Genomic DNA, 23622 nt, shown 5'->3' on the forward strand with positions numbered 1-23622 from the left:
ACCTCAATTTTTTGAAGAGTTAGTTAAATATTGATTACCCAAGATGCAACAGTTTGCATGCAAATGAATTCTTTTTGAAGTCAGCATGTGTCCACAAGAGTACACTTGACCACTGCCAACACCTGAACAAACACTAGTCTCTCCCGCTGGTGTCATCGGAACCACGCTGGAACTCGAGAAGTCCCTGAAGCCGGAACTTCTCCAAAGTCACTCTGGTTCACACAAGAAAGTCTTTGTGTGCAACAAGAGAGCGAGTAGAGATGTGACTCTTGTGTTGATCCTCACACACTTGTTCGATCTGTTTGCTTTCTTTTCAAGGAACATTTTTAATGAACACTGCTCTCCACGGACCTGTGAGTCATAGAGTCCCGGTGCCGCCTGGTCCGTCTCTGACCCTCCAATTATCCACGTTAGCTCTGGTCCGAGGAGCGGATCATCTAATTGGTTTGCCTGGTGAAGCGGGTCGGCCTCCAGCGAGGCGGCCTGAGGAGAGCACGCTTCACCACTGACTTCCTCTGCAGGGTTCCCCTCAGAAGGTCCACTCGTCTCAAATGACCCCAAATTTGAACCAATGAACCATCCTGAGTGTGCAGTTTTGACAACCATAGATTTAAAACAAGATTTCTCTGACTGTGTTATCTAAAGATTTCTCACATCTCCATCTTTATTTTTCCTTTTTATATTGTTGTCTTGTAAGATAAGCATTCACTTAATTTCCAAAATGATTAAGTGATGAACTCAAAACAAAACGTTTTTTCCTGAGTTCTATTTGACTTTTTTCGTTAAATAATTAACGTGTTGTCAGAATATTGTTTTTTAAATTGAATTCATTATGATTTATGATTAAAATGCATTGTTTTTTCAGGAAATAAAAGGATTGCGTTTTTTTTTTACTTATAAGTTCCTTATTTTCCTGTTTACATCATTGTCTCACTAGCTGATTTTTTTTTTGCTAAATAAAACATGGTTTAAATTAATAATTTATAAATGAATGAACCTACACGTGAACAATATGTTTAACTTTGTTTTGTCTTTTCATTTAACTAATGTGGAACATTAATAAGAAATATGTAGAGTACATTTTTGTGTTGAACAGAAACAAAGTAGTAGCAGGAGAAAGTTTTGAATATTGCTTTGCTTCTTTGTCTAAATCGTTCTAAGTGTTATTTGAGGCCCGAAAGAGGCTCCAAAAGTGATGACATCATCAGATTTATACTTCCTCTGTTTGTGTATTATTTAGCTTGAATTAGTGACAATTACAATTTGACTTTTAACACTTGACTTTTAAAAAATGTTTTAAAGAAAAGGTTGATTCGAATTACAGGAAAAACGATTAATTTACAATTTTACACAAAGGCTTGCACAACACAGATGTCATGTAGCCCCTGGTCTAGATTACAAACTTTATATTATTCAACTGGAGAATATTAGGTCTAAGTTTTTGATTATAAGAGTGAAATTCGTTATTGAAAAATTTAAATACCACAAAGTTTAAAATGCTTCTGAAAATCTACCGAGAATGTTTTTCATGCTTGTTTGTGAGAAAGTTATGAATGATGTGATGATACTGGAGCGTTTGATTTTTCTTCTTCTTAATAATTCACCTCCAAATATGCTTCTCTTCTCAAAAGACATTTGGACGACCTTGATCTGGACAAACAAACATTTCTACATTTTTAATCTGGAGAAAATGATCAAAACAGGAAATACAAATATACATAACTAATTAAAATGAACAACAAACAAGCTACAAACAGTTCTTCACCGTGTCCTTGAGAAAAACACTACAAATATAATTTTAAAATAAACCTTAAGAAAGAAAATCCACTAAAACAGCTGCAGTGGATCATTAGCACCTCGTCTACTGGATATAATGTATTCAGCCAATAATGACAGTGAGCTGTGAGTCCAGTGATGATGATGATGATGTCACTGCACAGGTTGGAAATATCATTTCATATTTTGGCTCATAACATATATCAAGCACTCAAACAATAAAAAGTGTTTTTATAAACTTTTCAAGAACGTTTGTCCTGGATCAAAATACATTTGTTTTTAAAAAGGATGCGTCGTCATGGCGATGGTTTTTCAGTAGTGAGGCTGCAGTTCGCTGGTCGAGAAGCGTCCTTTGCTCTTGGAAGCCTGGAAACATAAGTCAGAAAGTTAAACACGGTCAAGATGGAAGACACATAAAAAAACGTGAGATGTTTCACTGATGAACTACATACCCGTGTATATCAGCCACGTGACAGCAGGAAGCAAAAGCATCATTATGTTTGAAGTTTGTTGCTATGACATCATCAAAACTTCTATTAATGCAGTCATCTCAAACTCAACTGGGCTCCCGGGTCTTTCAACTCTTTGTTACAATTTTGCTTCATACTTTAGTTTATTTGTAAATTTATGTATGCTTTATTTGTTTATTTTTCTAATTTATACAACCTTTTAATTATTTAACATGTTCAAATAATGTTTTCAATGATTCAATTATTGATATGTTAATGAAACTTCAACTCAACAATATGCTTTACTTCATTTTCTTCAATTCTACCAATATTTCGTGATCGAAAAATGTAAGAAATATTTAGCTTTTTGTTCCTTTACTTTTATACTTTTGAATTATCCAACATTTTAATGTTAATCAAATTAAGAAGATAAAGAAATAAAGATTCACATTAAATATAATCTATATATATATAGCTTTGATTAGAGTTAAGATGTAAAATGTGATTAAAATAAATAGACGCAATAAAGAAATATCTCAAAATAACCGTGAAATCAAACACAATTACACAAATCAAAATATCAGATTTGTCAACAACATTCAGAAATAAACTGCTAAAACTCCCCCCAACCTGAAGCCCTGTCTTGGGAAGAATTGACCTATGGTGACCCCCTGCCAGTGGAGTTTTGAGACCCCTATTGTAGAGACCATTTTTAAAGATAGTTGCATCATGTCAGACACATGGACTAATAACTCATTCTTAAATATTTAATCAAAGCTATATAAATAATAACTTTTTGTTGTGATGATCTTTAAAGTGGAGTCACTTGCTCTGCCATCACTCATACAAGCTTATATATGGCCTAAGAATATCATCCCATGGCCTGTAAATGGCCCATGTACCACGAGTTTAAGACCCCCTTTTCTGATTTAATGTGTCTTTCAGATTCTCGTAACTTGTCTTTTTTTCCTTTTCCGTGGTGACCAGCAGCACCGCCACTAAACCGCAGCCACTAAACCTTCCGAGTCTCATCTGCTGTGGACACTCACAAGGTTCCGTGAAGGGCTGAGAGAACGAGACCGGGCCGGGCTCGGACTCCTGCTCCTGCTCCTGCTGCGACTTCCTCCCCACTGCAAGTGAACGCAGCATCAGAAACTTTGCAACAAATCATTAAGAATGAATGGAGAGGGAAAGTAAATACCGTCGCCTCTCTTCTGGTCACCACTTCTCCTTTCACCACGACCATGATTCCCTCCATCAAGGCGGGCCACACGTGGTACATGACCAGAGGAGCGGAGAAGTCCGAGTCATAGCTGCGACGGTACCTTTGACAGAGACGCAATATTGAGTTCATAGAACATTCTTAATAAAAATCGTTTTTAAAAAATGAAAATACAGTTTTGAGATTTTTATCAATTTTGAATAGAAGCAAATGCATGAATGAACATCTAGACAAAGACAGAGTCATAACAACATAAATGTATAAAGTTGTATATTCAACTGATAATCATTTATTTTGAAATAATAGAAATTGGGGAAACGTTTGAATTTAATTTCCCTTTTCTGACTAGTTTAAAAAATACTTCTATTTATTAAGATTAATTAAATTTCTGTAAATGTCGATGTTTTAGTATAGTTTAACTAGAGAAAAAAAAATTAATTACTTGTTTAAATCTAGATAAAACTGACTCTTACAGTAGTTTTAAAGCAAGAGTTCACGCGAATGAAGATGCTACTGTAGTGTTATGGCGCCCCCTACTGTAAATGAAGGATGTAACAAGTTTAACAAGACAACGTTAATAATTATTTTATTTAAAAAAAAATTGACATCCTTTATAGGATGAAATACTCCCATTTAATTCCTGAAAATGTTCGACTTATCTCAGTTTTTTTCAATTTCTATATGTTCTTTCTCTGTTACATATTTTTTACAATTAAATCATTTTACATTTTTGTTATTGATGCAGTGAAGTTGACCATGTGTGGTGATAGCGACCTCTAGTGTACCGTAATTGAATACTTGTCAAAGTGTTTCAAGTCTACGAGGAAACGAAACACATGCAAACTGATGTCGTACTTGCTCTCGCTGTAGATTTCTCCATCACTGGCGAAGGCCAGGTCCAGAGGAGGGTCCAGGGTCTGCATGTTGAAGGCACACTTGCAGGTCTCTCTGATCATGGCACTGATGAGAGCAAACTCCACATCGGGAGGGAAGGAGATGCGAGGGTTCACGTTCATGGCGTTGATGACGTCCTGGAAGACACAGCACAGACTCAGTGATGACCAGAAACTTCAAGAGAAGAAAAGGGAGGCTCTCACGTTAACGCTGGTTTGCACATCGTACAGGTCCGGGTTCCTTACGATGTAGTCCACGGCCACGTCTTCCAGACTCTGAGGCCCGAAGTGAGTCGACGAAAGTGTTTTTCTGACGCGTAGTTTGAACTGCCGATAGGCCAGTTTGGCTGTCTTGAAGGATTCCTGAGAGCAGAGAGAAGTAATTGTTAGTATTGTGGTGTATCAGCTGCAGCATCACGCCATGATGGATACATTTGTATCTTCTCTTTAAAGCGACACTATGTAACATTTAGACACTATCATTATTATAACAAATTATAACAAAACCCTTTTTCACGCACTTGATAAGATAGTAGATAGGGGTCTTTCTTCGCACTGATGGCAGGATTTTGTACTAAAAAAACACTCTGATGTTCTGTCAGAAATTATTTAGGGCTAAATTGTGTTTACGTTACAAGCCATCATTAGACCTTATTACTCTGCTTCTGATGGCGGGAGGCGTATCTTCATTGCACCTGTCCCATAGCCAAACATCAGTTCAAGTCCAGCGCGCAGGAGGTGTAGTGAACAGCCTGCATGATGCTTTGCCGCCCAGCGAACCAATCACATCTGACGATTACTTTTGACATAGCAACATAGATGTATAATTTAAATGCAGTGAGCCTTCACTAAATAGAGCAGTGTAGTAAGGCATCATGGGAATTCAATATTTTTTGTAAGCTGGGTGTGGTAATAAGTGCCTCCCACTAAGTTATGAGGCTATGTTGAAGTACAATGCTTTAAAAACAAGACTTTTGTTTGTAACAGTGTAGCTTGATACAATATATTAAAATATGTAGTGATGTGTGCAAAAAGAAAATCTATGAAGCTAAACGGCAAAATGAGGGTTCAGTGTTCTAAGAGACTCTTGAAGTCGGAAGATAAAAACCATCTTTTTATTGTTTAGTAAAAAAAATGTAAACGCAGCCAATCATGGAATTAACAGTGTTGCATTTACACTATTACGACACCAGGGGGATCCATCAACACCATTTTAACACGTGGGGCCTTTAACATCAGTTGGATTAGATCTTTTCCATCTTCATCCTGTGCATGTTTTACAGTGAGCGACGTACCACGACGGCGATGAAGATGATTTTCTGGACGATCTCCAGGTCGTCCACGTAGCGCCGCAGCAGCACCTGCGCCTCCAGGCGATCCTGAGCGTACAGGTGACTGTAGCGCGACACCAGGCGAGAATAGCGGGACGAGTTGGTGAGCTGGGCCCTGGTGGAGTCCCGGACCGGACTGGAGGAGCGCTTGAGAGAGGGCAGCGGGCTGGAAGACCTGGAACTCGCCAGTCTAAGGGGGAAAGCATGTCAAGCACTCACAAAGGTCAAAGGTTAAGTTGAATGTTTAGGGCGTCACCTCTCCTGCAGCAAGGCCTTCTCTTTGCTCAGCAAGGAAACTTCATCCTGCAGCAAACAGATCTGTCGCTCGTACTCGTCCACGGAATCCAGCTTCCTCTTGTAGATCTCCAGCTGGTCGTGTGCAGCTTGTAGACTAAAGACATCAAATCGTGAATCGACGGAAAAAAAATGAAAACTTTCTGATACAGTTTCATGTCCTACTCTGCTCTCAGCTGCAGAATCTCCTCCTCGGTGGCCAACAACGTAGTCGCCGATTTACTCTTGGTCTGGTCCAGAGCCGTATGAGCATCGTCCAGCCTGACGGAGCAGCACGTCACAGTCAGTGTGTACTGTTGAGTGTGTACTTGTGTGGACTCACTCTGCTCTGGCGGAGTCCAACTGCATCCGGGTGGAGCAGAGCTGAGTCTCCATCCGCTGCATGTCGCAGTCATGAGAGTCCGAGAGCTCCCTGATCTTCCTGTCCTTCACCGCCGAGTCCTGGGCATGGATTAACGTCCACGTTTATATATAATATAATAATAGTATAGATATCATGATATACGATAGATTGACTTTATTAATCCCTCTGAGATCTCCTTTGGGAAATTAGGTGGAAACTACGGTGGCCCAGGCTTGCCAAATGTACAAAACATGTACACCTTAATAATATTCCCATTTCATGAAGCAAAAGCACAAACTATAAATTAACAAACTTACAAATTCAAGTAACGCATGTAACTTTTACAAACACTAGAAAATTGTAATTTTATGTTTAAGTTGGTAAATTTGTTTCAGGAAATTTAATTTTGTTTCAAAGTTTGTAAATTAGTTTTAGGAAGTTCTCATTTTGTTTCCGGAAATTGTAATTTTCTTTCATAGTTTGTAGATGTGATTTACCCTTGTGTTATCTCAGGGTCAAGGTGACCCGAAGGTCCGAAAACAAATGAATTTTTTTTACCCCTTGTGTTGTCTCTGGGTACATTTGTATTTGGGCCTTCGGGTCACATTGACCCTGAGATAACGCAAGGGTTTTAAAAAAAATGTAAATTTGTTAAAGACTTTTTAAAATCATATTACAAATTTATAATTTGTTTCAGGAAAATTTAATTTTGTTTCATAGTTTGTAAATGTTTTTAAGAAAATTGTAATTTTGCTTTAGAGTTTGTAAGCTTGATTCAGAAAATCATAATTTCGTTCCAGAACATTTAAATTATGTTGAAGTTTCTAATTTAGGTTTCATTTGTTTCATTTTGTTATTGTCATCAGCAGCGTTACCTGGATGAGTTGCAAACTCGTGTCCTCAGAGACTGACGGCCGAGCCATTGAGAAACATGTACCCAGCCATGGCAGCAGGCGTGTTTTGAGCGTGTCCACTCCGCCGTAGTGTCCAGCTGATGGCGCCACAACATGTCAGTAGTTGTTCCCCTGAGTTTTAAAAACGGGTAGACTCACCTCCATTCGCTGTGAGGTTCAGGATGGAAAAAAGTTGACCCTGAATTCTGGCGGTTAATTCGATAAGCTCACAGCACTGGTTCAAGTTCTGGTCACATGACACCACCTATTTAAATGAAAGTTACAAAACAATTTGTTAAATTGTGCTGCTTGAGTTATTTTCTTACTTGTATGGTTCAGTTTATTCTGTAAAACTTTTTAAATAACATGTTTCCTTCGTCCCCAAACGCATTTCCACACTAACAGGTGTGTTAAAGCCAGAAGGGTGTTTTGTCAAGAATCTGGTGATATGATCCAGATAAGGATTCAGGGGCAAATATATGATATATTGTGATACTGTAGGTACAAGGATATATTTGTAATATTGTCGAGTACTTGACTCTGGTGTTGCAGAATTTACAGACCACATGACTCTTGTTGAAGTTGTAACTACTTTCTCCTCAGTCATCGCCGGGATCTCGCAGGATGTCATTGTTTCTGTAGCTGCGGGGTATGCAACGACTGATGCCATCTAGTGGCAGAAAGTTTAATAACAACACACAAACAATTTGAATAATTGCATGTTAATTGTGAGTAGTAATAAAAGTTCATTATTTTATTTTATAAACACTTTATTAATTACTAAGTACTATGATCTAAACAAAATATGATTTGAAATCCCCCCCAAATAAATCAATGCAGTGCTGTTGAAATAAATATTGAAATAATGAAATATAAAAACATTCTTTACACCCTAGTCTATGCTGCAGCAGATGTTATTCCACTGGAGATTTTGACTCTTTCTTGTAAATGAGTTACATTTACTTTATGTTAATTTTCTCCCTACGTCATCTTGGTGGTTTGTTGCTCAGGATTACACAATCTACCTTAATTTATTATCCTTTATAATTTGAATTTTGGTGTTTATTATTTATAAAAAATTGCTATCGGGGTGGTTAACTCGGGTGTAAGAAGATATTGATAACCGTAACTATCACCAAATACTTTTTTTCATGATGATGTATAGATATTCAACAGCACTGAATCAATCTTTTATTTATGAATGCTTTTTTTGCTTTTAAATCATATTTTTTATCATCATTCATGTATATTGAGATTTCCACTAAGTGTATGTAAAATAAAATAATCTGATGTTCTTTTAATTTAGGGTTAACATTTAATTTTCAATTTACAGTATCACAATATATCACAACATATTGTATCGTTGCCCCTGTATCGCGATACATCAGATTCTTACCAATATATTGCCCCTTGTTGATGTTTGATTTCTTCTTGTGACAGCTGAAGACCACCAATAAAAGGTATCCCAAATAGAATCAGTAATAGTTCCAAAATAATTGGCTGACAGAAGTTATTTGACCAAATGGGATAACTTTGTTGACGGAATTGAATAATGCAAACTGTGTCGTTCATTTTTTTTTGAGACAACTTAAATAATCTAGTGTTGTTCACTATTTCTGTTCATATTTAAGGAAAAGTAAGAATAAAATATTTTTTTTTACAGTAAACATTATATTTATAAACGTTTTGGCATCAGTTTGTTCACACCATGTTGGAAGTAAAAAAAACTTTAAAAATGAAATATCAAAAACGTAGAAGAGTCAAACAAAAATGCATGTAAATCGTGAGATGTTGCATGTGAGACATTGAACCTTGAGAAGCACTAATACTTTGGAAAGTTTACCCGTTGCCATGGCAACCTGCTTCCATGGCGACCAAACTCTTTGTAAATCAATGTCATTTCTTTTGTCATTCTCTTATTTTCAATACATTTGCTCAAATAATCGAAGCCATTGTATTTTGAGGGGGAAACAACTTCAAAATAAAAGATGCATAAATAAACATAATTAAATTACGTTAAATGATCTTCTGGGCATAGAATACAAAACGTTATTTATTAAAAAAGATAAATAGTTGTGAGAAATAGTGACAGCAGACTCGTGCAGAGCCAGCACACAAGGGTTGAAGAGATTTAGGTCAAGCATTAATAACTAATAAACTTACATGATAGTCGTGGCTCCAGGTGTCCAACTTGTCCTGCAGAACGGTGAACGAGCACGTGTTGGCTAGTCTTCTTAAAGTATCAGCCATTGTTTAAAGCTTTAATAACAAACTGATGATGATGATGATGATGAACCGAATGTTTGGACAGAGAGAAATAAGAAGCGCGTCCTCTCCACTCGGAACCTTCGTCTTTTCAGGAGCTGCCTAGTCGGTCTTATTTAGCGGTTGCACCCGCGCCCAGAGGGATGTCAACACCGGGCAGGTGTCAGAACCTTCGAGTGTAATAACACACTGTCAGGCGACACCAGGAACCGAGCGACGATGCTCTGGCTCAAGGGCAGTGGAAACAAATCCAAACACTATGAGCAGATGTCTGACGTCACGTCAAATACAAGTCCACACTGGCGCTCGGGAATAGATTTAGGAAGGAAAGGAAGCTCTGGCAACACAGTATTTTTAATAGATTCTTGGTGTGTTTCCTTCTCCAAGCCATTTCCGTGTTGCTGCACTAAATACATGGAGAAGTTAAAGTCTCATTGATTATTTTGGGTATAGGGAAGTTGTACGCATGCGCGGTGCGTTTGTTGACACCTTTAAAAACATGTTTGCGGTATCGTTGTCTTACATTTCTTGAGTATTTATGAGCTCTGACGCCTTTGTTGGCTTTTCAAAGCGCTTTTATGTCTCATAAAAAAGATAGCTTGTGATATATCGTCTGATGAATGGAGCTTCCATTACATGATCACTTCACAGCAGTAACAAGATGAGAAAGATACTTTTTGTTTTGTTCAGACACAATGTTTGTCACTTACTCTGATGACACTTTTATACTTTTATTTAGTCCTAATGTAAGATGACTGAGGTGCAGCAGAAGTTGCTGTGTTAAAACATAATACAGCATAAGATGCTCAATAAAATAACTTTATTTGACATGGGCAAAGTGCGCCTCATGGGCCCTGTGGCAGTATTTATTCGACCCTCAGGAACTAATCTGTGTAGAAAAATGTACAAAATGCCTCTGACAGTGACTGATAATAATTTAATTAATAACCCTTGTGTTGTCTCTGGTTAAGGTAAACGACCTCCCTGGCATCCAGAAATATTTATACAGTGGTGGAGGTCGTTATTTGTTTAGGACTTGTAATTGTGTCCTTTTTGTGGAAAAAGAAAATATCCTTTACATTTTTTTATTTCAAACGTTTTTTAATTTTCATTTTTATGACAACAAAAAGATTTAATTTATGTATTTAAGTTTATTTTAAGTTTTTTAATGTTTTCCCCCCCTTTTCCGTCCTTGTTTTCTTGACATTACATTTTAATTGTGCACCCTTGCCCTACGTTATTAAGAATGTCACAAACAAATGTGGAAAAAAATGACTCAATGTGATGGTGACAAGTGTAACGAGAATAGTTTGATATATTTATTCTTCAGCAAAGGCCAAAGGTGATGGAGAATACAAAAAAATTAACTATTTTCTGTAATATTAAAAAAAAATAATTACAAAACAATTTCTATAAATTATTATTTACTTATTACTATTTACTTTTATTTATATCAGGCTAATTAAACCATAAATCACACAAAAGTGTTTTATGTTTTGCTATATATCATTTGTTAAAATGTCAGTTTGATAAAATATTCCAACATATAACAACAAAATGTTCTATGCGATCTACACAACCCTTTATTATGCCTCTCTTCTCGACAATGCCTTCAGTATGTTCTTTATTTCCATGCAGGCCTCCACATATGTTGGCTGGTCAACTATGGAAACTATGAATGGACGCGCTTGTCTATTTTAGGATCCTCCTCCTATTGGCTGCTTGGCAAGGACTGTACCACCTTTTTCTTATGCTTGTTTTACATTCTTGAATAATGAAACCGTTGAATTTATAGATTCAATTTAATCTATATTCCATGAATGTTATGTTAGAATAGTAAAAACGTGCAATGAGACCAACATTATCACCGCAATACATTCGCAATATTCAACATTATGTATGTGGTTAAAGTGGTACATTCCGCACTCTGCTGGCAGGAGAGGGAGGGACAACATGGCGTCGGAGCAGGTCCGTTATAAATTGTTATTTTTATTTTTCATTTGGCTCATTTACAACGTACACAACTAATACAAGTCTTATTCTATTCTTTGTGTTTAGATGTATGTGATGATATGTTTCTTCTACCTGTCGACACCGTGGTAACATCGCGGTTTGGTGTGTGATGTTAAATTCGGTGTCGAATGGAAACAAAATGACTCTAAAAAGCAACTGTTTGACAGAAAAGCTTCTAACGAGAGTGAAATTGTGTTGTTTTGTAATGTAACAATCATGTTCAGCCAGTGAAATGAGGCACTGCGGTTATATTTAGTGGTGGTGGCAGACAGGCTGTCGCAGGGAATTTAACAGCAGTGCATTCCAGAACACACTGTAAGGAGGAATACTGAATCTTACTCGTTTTAACAGCCATTTTTCTCATTATACTTGAAGTTCATCCGCATGATCACAAGTATAGTAAGTATCCTCAGTTATATGTACTAGTAGTGTACTTTAAGTATACTAATTCGATTACATTTTTCAATTTTAACAATTTATCACCAATGTACAAGGTATACACTCCTTGTCTGTAGGTTAGTTTTAAAAATGTATGCTCAAAGTATACTAATCTTTATGCTACCGGTGTACTATGTATATACGGCAAGTCTATAGTTTAGTTTACAAAATTATACTTAAAGTACACTATTCTTTATACTAGTAATGTACTATGGGTATACCTCTAGTACATATTTTGGGATAAAGTACTTAAATGAACCATGGTTGCCATTATACTGCACTTGAATTACATTTCATAAAGTATACTTGAATATAAGTATACATCAGTGTACTATTTTGAAGAACAGCATGTCAAAAGTAAACATCGATTAGACTACTTAAAGTTTAGTAGAAAGGAAGTATACTGATACGACACTTGAATGTACTTAAGGGATGTCAAAAGTAAACTTTTTGTGTACTGTACTACTTCAATTTGAGTATAAAAGAAGTATACTCATGGTACACTTGAATGTTTTTCTTTTTGCTAAGGAATGTAAAAAAGTAAAATTTAAGTGTACTACTTCAGTTTTTATCCAAAACGAGTATTCTCATAGTACACTTGAATATACTTGTAAATGCTAAGACCTGTTGTGTCTGTATTGTAATGTTTTACGCTCCAGGAGAGTTCCAATGGACCCATGAAGAAGTCCATGAGGGAAAAGGCCATCGAAAGACGTAACGTCAACAAAGAGCACAACAGTAATTTCAAAGCAGGATATGTTCCAATAGAAGAGGAGCGTCTCCATAAAACTGGCCTCAGAGGACGGAAGGGCAACATGGCCGTGTGCATCATCGTCCTGCTCTTTCTCCTGGCATTAATTAATCTCATCGTGAGTGGACCGACATTTGACATGTTTTATATTTTAGCTTGTTTTCTCACTTTGTACTGTCCCCTCAGATAACTCTCGTGATATGGACCGTGATCCGGATCGGCCCCAGCGGGTGTGACAGTATGGAGTTTCACGAGAGCGGACTGTTGCGCTTCAAGCAGAAGGCGGACATGGGCATCATCCACCCTCTTCACAAGAGTACCATAGGAGGCCGGAAGGATCAGGACCTGGTCCTGGTTGGCAACAACAACCCGGTGTGAACCTTGTTATTAATCAGCAACATCAGTTGAATGACATTTTAAATCTTTAAGTTATCCCAAGAAGCTTTACTGTTTAAATAACACCATAAGTAGGGGTGAAAGAAAATATGAATACAAGTCAAAATGGCAATATTTTTCACTACACTGTATCGATATTTAAAATTTAAATAAACTTTAATTTTTTTTTTTAAATCCTATTTTATTTTGATCATAGTTCTTATATGGGTTATATGATGAAAACTTGTGTTTAAGATGAAATGGGTGGATTTAAAAATGTACATATTTACAGAGTTTGTTAATTTTTTTTGTTGCAATTAAATTTCCAGCTGCTAGATGGCAGCAATCATTGCATCCTGCGCAGCTAACAGAACTAGGAAATCCTGTGAAATCACAGTGCTGACTGAGGATGAGAGGATGCTGTCTTCAGCATCTTTTAAAGCTGATGTTTGGACATATTTTGGTTTGAAAACAAATGAAAGCAGTTATGACTTCATCAAGTTCATGTTGTCTGTAAATTCTGCAACACCAGAGTCAAGTACTCGAACAATACTCCAAATATATCCTTGTTCCTACAGTATCACAATATGTTGTAATTGTACCCCCTGTATCGTGATATGTATTGTATCGCCAGGTTCTTGCCAATACACACCCCTTTGTTTAAAAAATTTACAAAAATTCCCAGCAATTGACAATTGGCAACAGTAGTGAAGAAAAACCTCATTTTAACTGGCAGAAACCTCAAGCACAACCAGACTGTGTGACCATCTGGGAGGGAGAACATGAAGTAGTTCTGATAATTATCAAGTGAGAGCTCGTGGAGTTGACTCTATTTCCTTCTGCTCCAGGTGGTGTTCCAGCAGGGCAGCACTAAGTTGAGCGTAGAGAAGGACAAGACCTCAGTCGTCAGCGATGTCGGGATTTCCTTCACCGACCCTCGAACACAAAACACTTTCTTCAGCACCGACTATGAAAACAACGAGTTCCATCTGCCCAAAGGAGTCAAAGTTCTGAGCGTCAAGAAGGCGTCTACAGAGAGGGTGTGTATCTTGTTTACAGTCTTAAAATCCATTAATGATCTCAGGATTTCATGACACGCATGCACAGGATTGTCTTTACAGCATCTCAGCTCACAGTTTATTTTTAAGTTTTAGTTTCCTATTCATGATTCAATGCTGCGTCAAAGTTCTAGCTGTCACACATGTATCTTGATATGTATGGAATTGCCAGATTATTGCCAATACACAGCCCTAGTTTATATATACTATGATTTTAATATAGCAATAAATATTCCACTGAAAAATCCATTGATAAATTCAATTAAACCTGATTACAGTTGGTTCAAAAGTATAAATGGACAAACAGCATTTGACATTTCGCTTAATCAAGTTTTTATTCACACCACAAAGGCACAAATAAATCAAGCACTTAGTGTTGTAAACATTATGGATTAAGTATTGAAAAGAACCCTGGCATTTATAAAGAAAAACTAGGCATAAAAAACAACTTTTACAACTTCTCTGTTCATCTCTTATTTTACTTCTTACATTACCGAATGCACAACAATATACACACTCAATTACTTGAAGCAGAAAAAAACTATTAAATTATTCACACAGCACATGTATTCATAATATATACAATGGAGGAGTGTTTTTTGTTTTTATTATAGTGCTTGTAAATGTAACCTTTAACAGTTAAGTATACGTAGTATGACAATACAATTGGATGTTGTTTTCCAAATGTTTTTCACTGATTAATTGACTTGTCAAAAAAGTCTTTATCTACTCCCATTATGCAATGGAAATGACAAAAGGGATGTATTAGAGATATTTCTTATTCAAAATGTTTTACATGGCAATTGATTTTTTTTGGTAGAGCAAGCTAAAAATGTAAAACTTCAATTTGTCAGGTGTTTTTTAATGAAAATGATCAAATAATTCTCTGTTTGTGAAATGTTGTCCTTCAGATCACGAGCAGCGCCTCCATGGACTTGAACATCAAAAGTGACAGCAAAGCCATAATCCGCGGCAATGAAGGCGTGAACATCATGGGCCGCACCGTGGAGTTCAAAGTTGGGGGGGGCATCGAGCTTCGAGCGGTGAGTTAGATTCTCAAAATAACCTTCTACCATTAACTTCTTTGTTGTTTTGTTTCCCCTTGACATAATTGAGAGGAAAAGACCAACCAGGAGCAAATAACACATTTAAAAAATAAAATAAAAATTAAATGAATCAGTTTAAAAAAAATTAATGGATAAAGAGGGCATGATGATTATCATTTTAGTTCATTATAATAAGTTCAACCTGTTAATTTAAAACAGTTAATGTAAAAAATAAAATCAGTTGTATCAAAAATAATTACAGTTTTTAAAAAAAATAAAAATACACTTTTATCATAATTTATCCACAAGAAAATTTGAAGGCCAGGGATACAAACTTGAAAAAAGGAAAGAGAAAGTCAAGCACAACAGAGATTTTACTGCATTGCACTTACACTTTCCTGACATCAGGGGGAGCCAGAAACAAACGTGTCAAACTCCTCTATTGGTGCTTTCATGTAAAATGAATGGTCAAACACCAGCAGCATGTTCTGAGTCGTTTCTTCCCTGCAGGAAAACAGCATCATCCTGAACGGATCGGTCATGTTCAACGCCACTCGAATCCCCAACTCCGCCGGCGACGTGTACTTTGACGAGGGTCTGGAGAGGTACAAGCTGTGCATGTGCGCAGACGGTACTCTGTTCCGTGTGCAGGTGAAGTACCCCAACATGGGCTGCCAGACATCAGACAACCCTTGTCGAAAAGCTCACTAGCAAACATGGCAACCACTGATGCGGCTCAATATGCACATTTGAACATTAAGGAACTGTAGTTATTTTATCGCCAAACTGGATCACGGTTTCAGATCATAGACATTTGGCCAAAGATTTTAATTTGACAAAACTGTAGCTGACGTGTGCGGCATTAGAACTTCATTACCGTCCAGTATTCATTAAAACCTCATCGACGTCTATCGTTTTTTGGCAGCTGCGTGTGATATTGCCTCCATCATGTTGTTGAAAATGTTAATACTTGTGTATGTTTTTGCTGATAAATGCACATTTGGGCACAGGTGTGCGTGTGCCAAAAGGATTGCTAACATATTTAATGGTTTGTTTGTGCAGAGGCCTTTAAAAATGTGTGTTGATGACGACACACTGAGTGTAGTCACCTAATCTTGCAAGAAAATGTTGTGTAACTACATGAAGTTTATCTGAGGATTCTCAATCCATTGGAAGTCCAACACTTGTTTAACTCTATAGATTTGGATTTTGTGCAATATTATGAAAGTTTATCAGTGTCATCAGAAAAGTGATTGACATTTCAAATATATTATTGATTTTTTTAAGCAATTATTCATTTATTTGTTTATTGAAAGGTTGATGTTTAAAAAAGTATTTTAATTATAAGTTATTAAATCATTTTAAAAATTATCCTTTTTTTTACACATATATTCTATTTTTCTATTTCAATTATAAAAAAAAAGATAATAAGATGCTTTAAAAAATGTTCAATAAATATTTTTGAATGTTCCAACATTCAATCTTCTGACGGCACTGATATACTTCCATACACTCTTTTATTTTCTGCTTTGTGTGTTTTAAACAATTTCCTTTTAAATAAAACAAAAAGTATCTTTTTCAGGTCAAACTTGATGTCTGTTGTGAGAAACTGTTTCAAATCAATAGTAAAATCATGGCTTTATTTTGTAAAGACATTGTTTCAGTGTTTGAATAAAGAAAGAAGCTGATCACTGCTGCTATGTTATCGTTTGTTTTGAAACCTTCCCTGCGTTCACATGGTGCTTCGAAGCCATAAAAGTGTATGAAACTCCACTTATCTGCCTTTTATTGTCTAATAGAATGCAGCTTTGGGCTCGGCCGGCCCTCGTCATAAACCTTATCTGAGATACATGCAGAGAGAAAAATGACTGTAAGATATTAACTCTACGTATCGATGGATCGACCAATCACAGACAGGTATGTCGCCTCGTTCACGTCAAGTCGGACGCTGCGGAAAACACCCCAGACTTTGATCCGGCGAAGACGAGTTCGAATCCTGAAGGGTTTTTGAGCAAGTTTAAGTCAGTTGTGGCGTTAAGAGAGGATCAACTGGTGAGTGTTTTTCATATCTTGATTGGTGATTCCGACTGTTGTCGAGGGTCTATAACTGGGTCTCTGATTCGAGCAGGGAGGGCAGAGATGTCGGGGGTGCAGGGGCTCCTCTGGGCTGCGGTGCTGCTCCTCCACACTTCCAGCTCTCTCCCCATCTGCCCCGAGCCCTGCACCTGCCTGAGCTCCACTCTGAACTGCACCTACTCGTCTCTAACTTCACTTCCATCTTTCCACAACAATGTGCGCAATCTGGACTTGTCCCACAACCGGCTTCGGTCCGTGTCGCTCCAGCAGAGCCACGGTGACCTGCAGGCCGTGTGGCTGGCCAACAACAGCATCACACACCTGTCGCTCTGCGTCCAGAGAGTCCACCATGACGCCAGAAGAATCCACCGCCTCAGACGTGGCTGTGTGTCTTGGGCCCCCGCCCTGCAGCTGCTATCTGCTGAGAGGAATCAGCTTGAGAAACTCCCAGAGGGTGAGTCAGTGTTTATGGTCAAGCACCTTCTTACAGTGTTCAAACAGCCTCACAGCAAACACACCTGAATACTTTTATACTGAATACTACCCATTTGTAACATGAGTCAAGAAGAGCACTCAGGAAAGTTAAGGTAGCCAAGGAAAAAATAATTTCATTTTTTGTATAAAAACATTATTTTATATAATACTACTTTTATTTATACATTACATTACATTACAGACGAGTGTCAAATAAAAACATTCAAAACAGCACAAGAAAATGTCATGTTAATGTTAAGGTAAAACACAGTAAAGTAATAGAATAAACATTTTTTTAATTAAGTTAAAAGGTAACGTCAAATAAAAGCAAGTATATAAAAGTGTGTTTTCAAAAGAGATTTAAAAAAAGGCCAATACATCTCCTTAAGTGTAGAGTCCAGTGCATGTTATTAGTTGTCTTATTGTATTGTTTTATTATAACTCTCTTTGTAGTTTGTTAGATTCACCTTTTTACATCACGATTTCGTTTTTGAAAGTGCTTCATAAATCAATGAAATTATGCTATAATAGAACAATGAAAATAAAATAACTATTACATTTCATCATGAATATGTTTTTTGGAATATACCAGTTTCAGGTTAAATTAAACATTTTTTTCATGTGAAAGAAAATCTATTTTTCAACCCTTATGTTGTCTCTGGGTCAAGGTGTAAAGGTCAAGGTCAACAGGTATAAAGGAATTTTAATTACCCAATCTAAGAAAACACATTTAATCGTATCTACCAACACACTGAAAAGTTTAATCATCAAAAATATATATGAATGATCTATAGATGCTTTTACGTAATTTTAAATCATTTGTTGAAATGTGATTTTCAAAATGATTAAATTAAATCAGCAGTATTTAAAATAATTACATTTTTTTTTTCAAATAAAATCCACTTTCATCATAATTTATCCACAAGAAAATTTGAAGGCCAGGGATACAAATTTGAAAAAACGTAAACGAAAAAATGAAAATGAACGAAATATTGTAAAGAACAGTGACGCCTAGTGGTATGTTTTCAGATTGTACTCAAAATAGTTGTGTGGATTTAACCAGGCGTCGATGCAGTTTAATTTCATATTTACGACTCACTTTTATAGAGGTGGAATCCTGCTGAAGATTAAATATGAATAGCATTAATAGCGAATAGATCTATTTTCAAGTCACTTTTTCATAATTTAAATGAAAAATAAACCATAATCTAAGCCTTAGATTCTAAGGTGTAACGAAAATACTTTAAATGTGTGCCATTGTTGTTTTTCCTTTTTTTTATGTTTGAGGGAAAACTTTTTATAAAACATTTTATTTATCTTTCTGGTATAGTCCAGTGTTTTCCAGGATCTTTACATTATTGGTTCTGACGGGTCATTGAAACAACAAATCAAAATCATAAGTAATAATTACTTGATTTACATCCTCATGGAACTTCTGTTCACTCACACACCCACACACTCACACACCCACACACCTCAACTTAATCTGATATTCAGAGGCACATTTTCTGACGTATGGGATGTTTTGACGTCAAATATGGGAGGTCAAGTACAGGCACAAGAGTGTAACAGTTTTTATGTGACATATTTATGGAAGTATATCAAAAGAGAATTGGAATAATTGATTTTAACACAAATGTTCGCACCTTGCTAAAGAAAATTGAATTAAAGTTGATTTTAAGCATTCAATTATTTGATAAATAATTTAATTCAATAATGAAAGTTGATTACATTTTAGGATTAAGATTTTTTGAATACTTAAAAAAAAAATGTTTTAATGAATAATTCAATAAAAAACGTTTAGCACTCCAATGATTCAATGTTTAAAAACATGAATCATTTTATTGACTTTTTAAGTAACCTCTTAATATACATATTATAGAATTAAATAATTCAATAGATATAAATGAAATATTTCAATATAGACATGTTTGAATTACTGAAAATAAATAATCCAATACTTGAAAAAAGAAGCAGTTCAATAAAAAAATAAAAAATAATTTAAATTCAACCTGTCAATATGTTGATGGCACCGATATGCTTCCATATATACGAGCCCATAGTTTGTACTGAAAGACACTTTCTCTCAATATTGCAGATTATAAAATAAATTGTAATACAAGTGTTTGTGTCACTAATGTACAAATATTTTCTTGTGTGTAACATATTGATTGTCATGCACGTGAAACTGTTGATCAACCTCATGTACTTTGCTCTATGTAGATATGTACACCACATAAAACACAGTCGGATGTTTTGAACCTGGATTTCATATCATTTGAAGAAACGTGACACTTTACTTTTAGAATCACTTTGACACGAAATGTTTTCTCTTGACAAGAAGCTGGATCCAGCAGTAGCATGCGAGGACAAACCAGTTACTTAGCCAGACATGTGTTGACAGCAGCGGCTCTTTAATGGAGCCCAGAATCTCTTCGCTTCGTTTCAGTCTCTGACTCATCCTCAGGACAAAGTGGCAACAGAACGCAGTTACAAAAAACTTTAAAGGTCAATGAAAGGAATGTATAAAGAAAAAGAAACGGCAGAAAAAACATGTTTTCATACATTTATTGTTAAAAACTGTAAGAAAAATCATCTTAAATGTATTCTTCTAGGACTAAATGGCAGCAAGTCGCTGCAGGTTCTTCAACTGTCCTTCAACAAAATCTCAAGCCTGCATCCAGAAGAATTCAAAAACCTTCTGCAGCTTAAAGAGTTGCATCTTCATCATAACCTGATCAGCAGCCTGCATCCTCTCGTGTTCCAGGGTTTAGCTCAACTCAGGGTAAGACCTTTTCATTTTCTGTACCAACGCCAGTTTTGAAGGTCGAGTCACTTGATCAAAGATGCAGAGAAAAATGAAATGGATTCAAGTAAAATCATCACTGCACAGAGAGAAATATTCAACAAATGGAGACAATGTAATTTTGGTGAGATTTCAGACGGGAGAGAACTTTATTAAGTAATAACTTCAAAACGGAGCAACGTCATGATGAATGACCTGCATGTTGAAGAGGACGACATCAACATTTACAACATGTGAATAAGTCAGAGTCAGGTTTTTAGAAATTAAGTAGACAAGTTACTGGTGTATCATTGCTACTTTGAGACATTCATTTAATCAAGAGGATAGAGGTTAGTTATTTTTGCCGTCCATGAGTCGGAGATTGTGGCTGTAGATCGAAACAGTAACCCAAGATTTATTTTGATGATCTTGTGCATCTTTCGTGGCTTTGTTTCAGGTCCTCGATGTGAGCTTCAACCTGCTGAGCCGGCTCCATCCCTCCACCTACCTGTCTTTGCGTAACTTGGGAGCGCATGTCAGTGTGGAGGGCAACAGGTGGGAGTGCGACTGCAGCATGCGGCCTCTGAGAAGACGGCTTGTGCGGGACCACCTGAGCGGTTTCAAGCCCTGGAGTTTAGTGTGTGGCTCTCCGTCCACGCTGGCCGGCGCTGACCTGCTGCAGGTGGAGGACGAGGACCTCAACTGTTCCAGCGCGGGAGGCCAGGAGCACCTGGTGGTGACCGTCCAGAGTGGCTCCCGAATAATACTGTCCTGCTCCGTTAAAGGTAACTCCTGCGGGAATGTTTGATGTGATACAGGGAGAGAGGTTAAACCAAGCTCTTCTGTTCTAGAATCCGTCCCACGGAGTGCTCAGAGATCAGAGAACCAGACGCAGCTGGTTCTCTCGGGTACACAGGCAGGTGTTTACGAGTGTGCATCGGAAGATCCCGATATTCCATCAGACCTCACCCTCCAGATTAGCAAAAGGAAAGAAAGAAAAACTAGAAGTGTTTCTACAACGGACCAAGAGAAGATGGCAGAAGCAGCCAACAGGGCGGGGGGGTGTAACCTGGTTCTGCCGGTGTGTCTCTCAGTCTTCATCACTTTCCTCGTCGCCTTCATCCTTGGAGTTATTGCAAGACCATACCTGGTCGCTCTCTGGCACAGAGTGACCAGGAAGAGGTCGGCAACAGAAACCCACTCTGGCGCTCACGCCGAACAGGGACAATACGACAACCAGGCTTTTTCTGAGGAGGAGGTGGAGGGTCATAGGGAGAGAAGGGTCACGTTCAGCAGCATCGACGGCGAGGATGTGAGGAATATGGAGTATTATAAAATTCAAGAAGGAGCAGAAAGAGAAGCTTATATTGAGGTGTTGAACAAAATGGAGAACGTCCGTAAAGCAGATGATTCAGATAGTCTGAGTAGCATCCACGATGGTGGTCCACAAGCTAATAAACTACGTCGTCAAAAAAGTTTTGAAAATCTGAACGTGAGAAGAAGTTTTTCTTCGAGCGCTTCTACAAGTGATGAACGAGAGATCCGGGAGGTCCAAACAACAACAAGATCTCCTGAACGTAGCAAGGAAGTTGTTCAGCAGAGGGCGGCTCAATCGCAACCCGCCAATATAAGATCTGAAAAGCCAGTCCAGGAGAATGAAGAGCAGTTTGACTTCAGTGATTCCTCCCAAAGCTCTTCTGAAAGTCCCAGCAGGAGGTCTAACGAGAAAGAAATTGTGAGTCGAAAATCCGGGAAACGGTTGAGAAATAGCGAGTCCAGCTCACACGTCAGTGAAGACGAGGTAACACATTATCCCATTGATGACATGACCGCCGCTACAGTGTTCTCACACAGTAGTAGCGAGGATGACTTCGCTCACAATGTGAAACGCAGACAAAAAGGCCGATCACCATCTCTAGATTCATATTCAGCTACAAGCTCTGACAGTGATGATGAAGTCAGGGGGCTCAAATCCAGACCAGGCCACAAGAGCTCCGTGGTCAAATCCAAAGCTGTAACATCTTGGATCTCAAGTCCCGGCAAAGACGCTCAGTGGCCAACTCTGAACCTTCTCCAGGTTCCACGACTCGAGAGGCGTCTGGAGTTCAAAGTGCATTCCGCGTATTTTCCATCCGATTCGTCCTCCAGCAGTGACAGTGAGGACGAGGAGATCCATGCGAGGCCTCAAAGTCATGAATATGGAAACACAGAAAAGTCACCTGGTTCTGTGAAGTTAAGACCACTCAAGCAGCGTTTTGCAGTCAAGGCTGGTCAAATGAATACAGAAATTCTCGAGGAGACAAGGCAAAGCAGCCAATATCTAGATCTGGAAATTACCTCACCAACTTTTGAGTCTTCTTCAAGCAGTGATGAAGAAGCGACAAGTCCAATAAGCCAAACCAGAGTAAAATCGAAGTGGCCTCGCCTCGACCTGCAGCAGACCTCACGTGTCAAGAGGCGTCTGGCATTCAAAGTGATGTTCCCAGCTTCTTATTCATCCTCGAGTAGTGACAGCGAGGAGGAGGAGACCATCATTGGGGTTCACCGGCAGGAATGGGAATCTGTTGTTGGGCTACCACAAACCCCTGAGCGTGTACACATGAAACCTCAGACACAGTCCTCGCCTTTTGAGACCTCGTCGAGCAGCGACAGTGAGGCTGAAACGACTGAACTCGATGGGAACCACGACAAGTGGCCAAGCCTGGACTTTAGGAACTTACCTCAGGTTAACAGACGTCTAGAGTTCAAGGTCAAACCTCAGGTTTATGATTGGTCTTCGAGTAGTGAGAGCGAGGAGGAGGATGTTGGACATCACATTCATGAATATGAAACTGTACGAGAAACAGTCCAGGTTGAAAATCAGTGGAATGTCCACACGGAAAAAGAAAGTAATCGTCAGACTCCAGGCAATGTCAAATACATTCCGTATGTGAAGAGACGATTTGATATTAAAACACCTTCGCGACCTGCTGACTCTTCTTCCAGCAGTGACAGCGAGGATGAAAACCATCTGACATCCAAATACCAAGAGAAGTACACTGAATTTGAGACGACTCAAACCATTGACTATGATGTGTGGCCTCGCCTCAACCTTCACGAGATCCCTCAAGTTAACAGACGTCTAGAGTTCAAGGTCATAC

General features: G+C 37.8%; 2 protein-coding genes across 2 annotated transcripts; one reads left to right on the forward strand and one right to left on the reverse strand.

Annotated features, from left to right (window-relative positions):
- Positions 1-1823: 1823 nt before the first annotated feature.
- Positions 1824-9918, reverse strand: spata18 (spermatogenesis associated 18). The gene is made up of 12 exons (XM_087785261.1): positions 9365-9918; positions 7361-7466; positions 7184-7299; positions 6288-6406; positions 6131-6226; positions 5928-6062; positions 5636-5861; positions 4545-4703; positions 4303-4478; positions 3427-3550; positions 3275-3355; positions 1824-2142 (listed from the first exon to the last, which is right to left on the reverse strand). Exons 1-12 carry the CDS (start codon positions 9449-9451, stop codon positions 2089-2091), a joined length of 1479 nt encoding a protein of 492 aa, XP_087641387.1. The 5' UTR covers positions 9452-9918; the 3' UTR covers positions 1824-2088.
- A 1468-nt stretch (positions 9919-11386) lies between these two features.
- sgcb (sarcoglycan, beta (dystrophin-associated glycoprotein)) lies at positions 11387-16833 on the forward strand. Its single transcript, XM_087785262.1, has 6 exons — positions 11387-11434; positions 12577-12786; positions 12855-13040; positions 13892-14083; positions 15013-15144; positions 15658-16833. The coding sequence occupies exons 1-6, from the start codon at positions 11420-11422 to the stop codon at positions 15856-15858; spliced, it is 936 nt and encodes a 311-aa protein (XP_087641388.1). The 5' UTR covers positions 11387-11419; the 3' UTR covers positions 15859-16833.
- The last annotated feature ends 6789 nt before the right edge of the window (positions 16834-23622 follow it).

This window comes from Callionymus lyra, chromosome 2, assembly GCF_982586985.1.
Source record: "Callionymus lyra chromosome 2, fCalLyr1.hap1.1, whole genome shotgun sequence".
Classification (NCBI taxonomy): domain Eukaryota; kingdom Metazoa; phylum Chordata; class Actinopteri; order Syngnathiformes; family Callionymidae; genus Callionymus; species Callionymus lyra.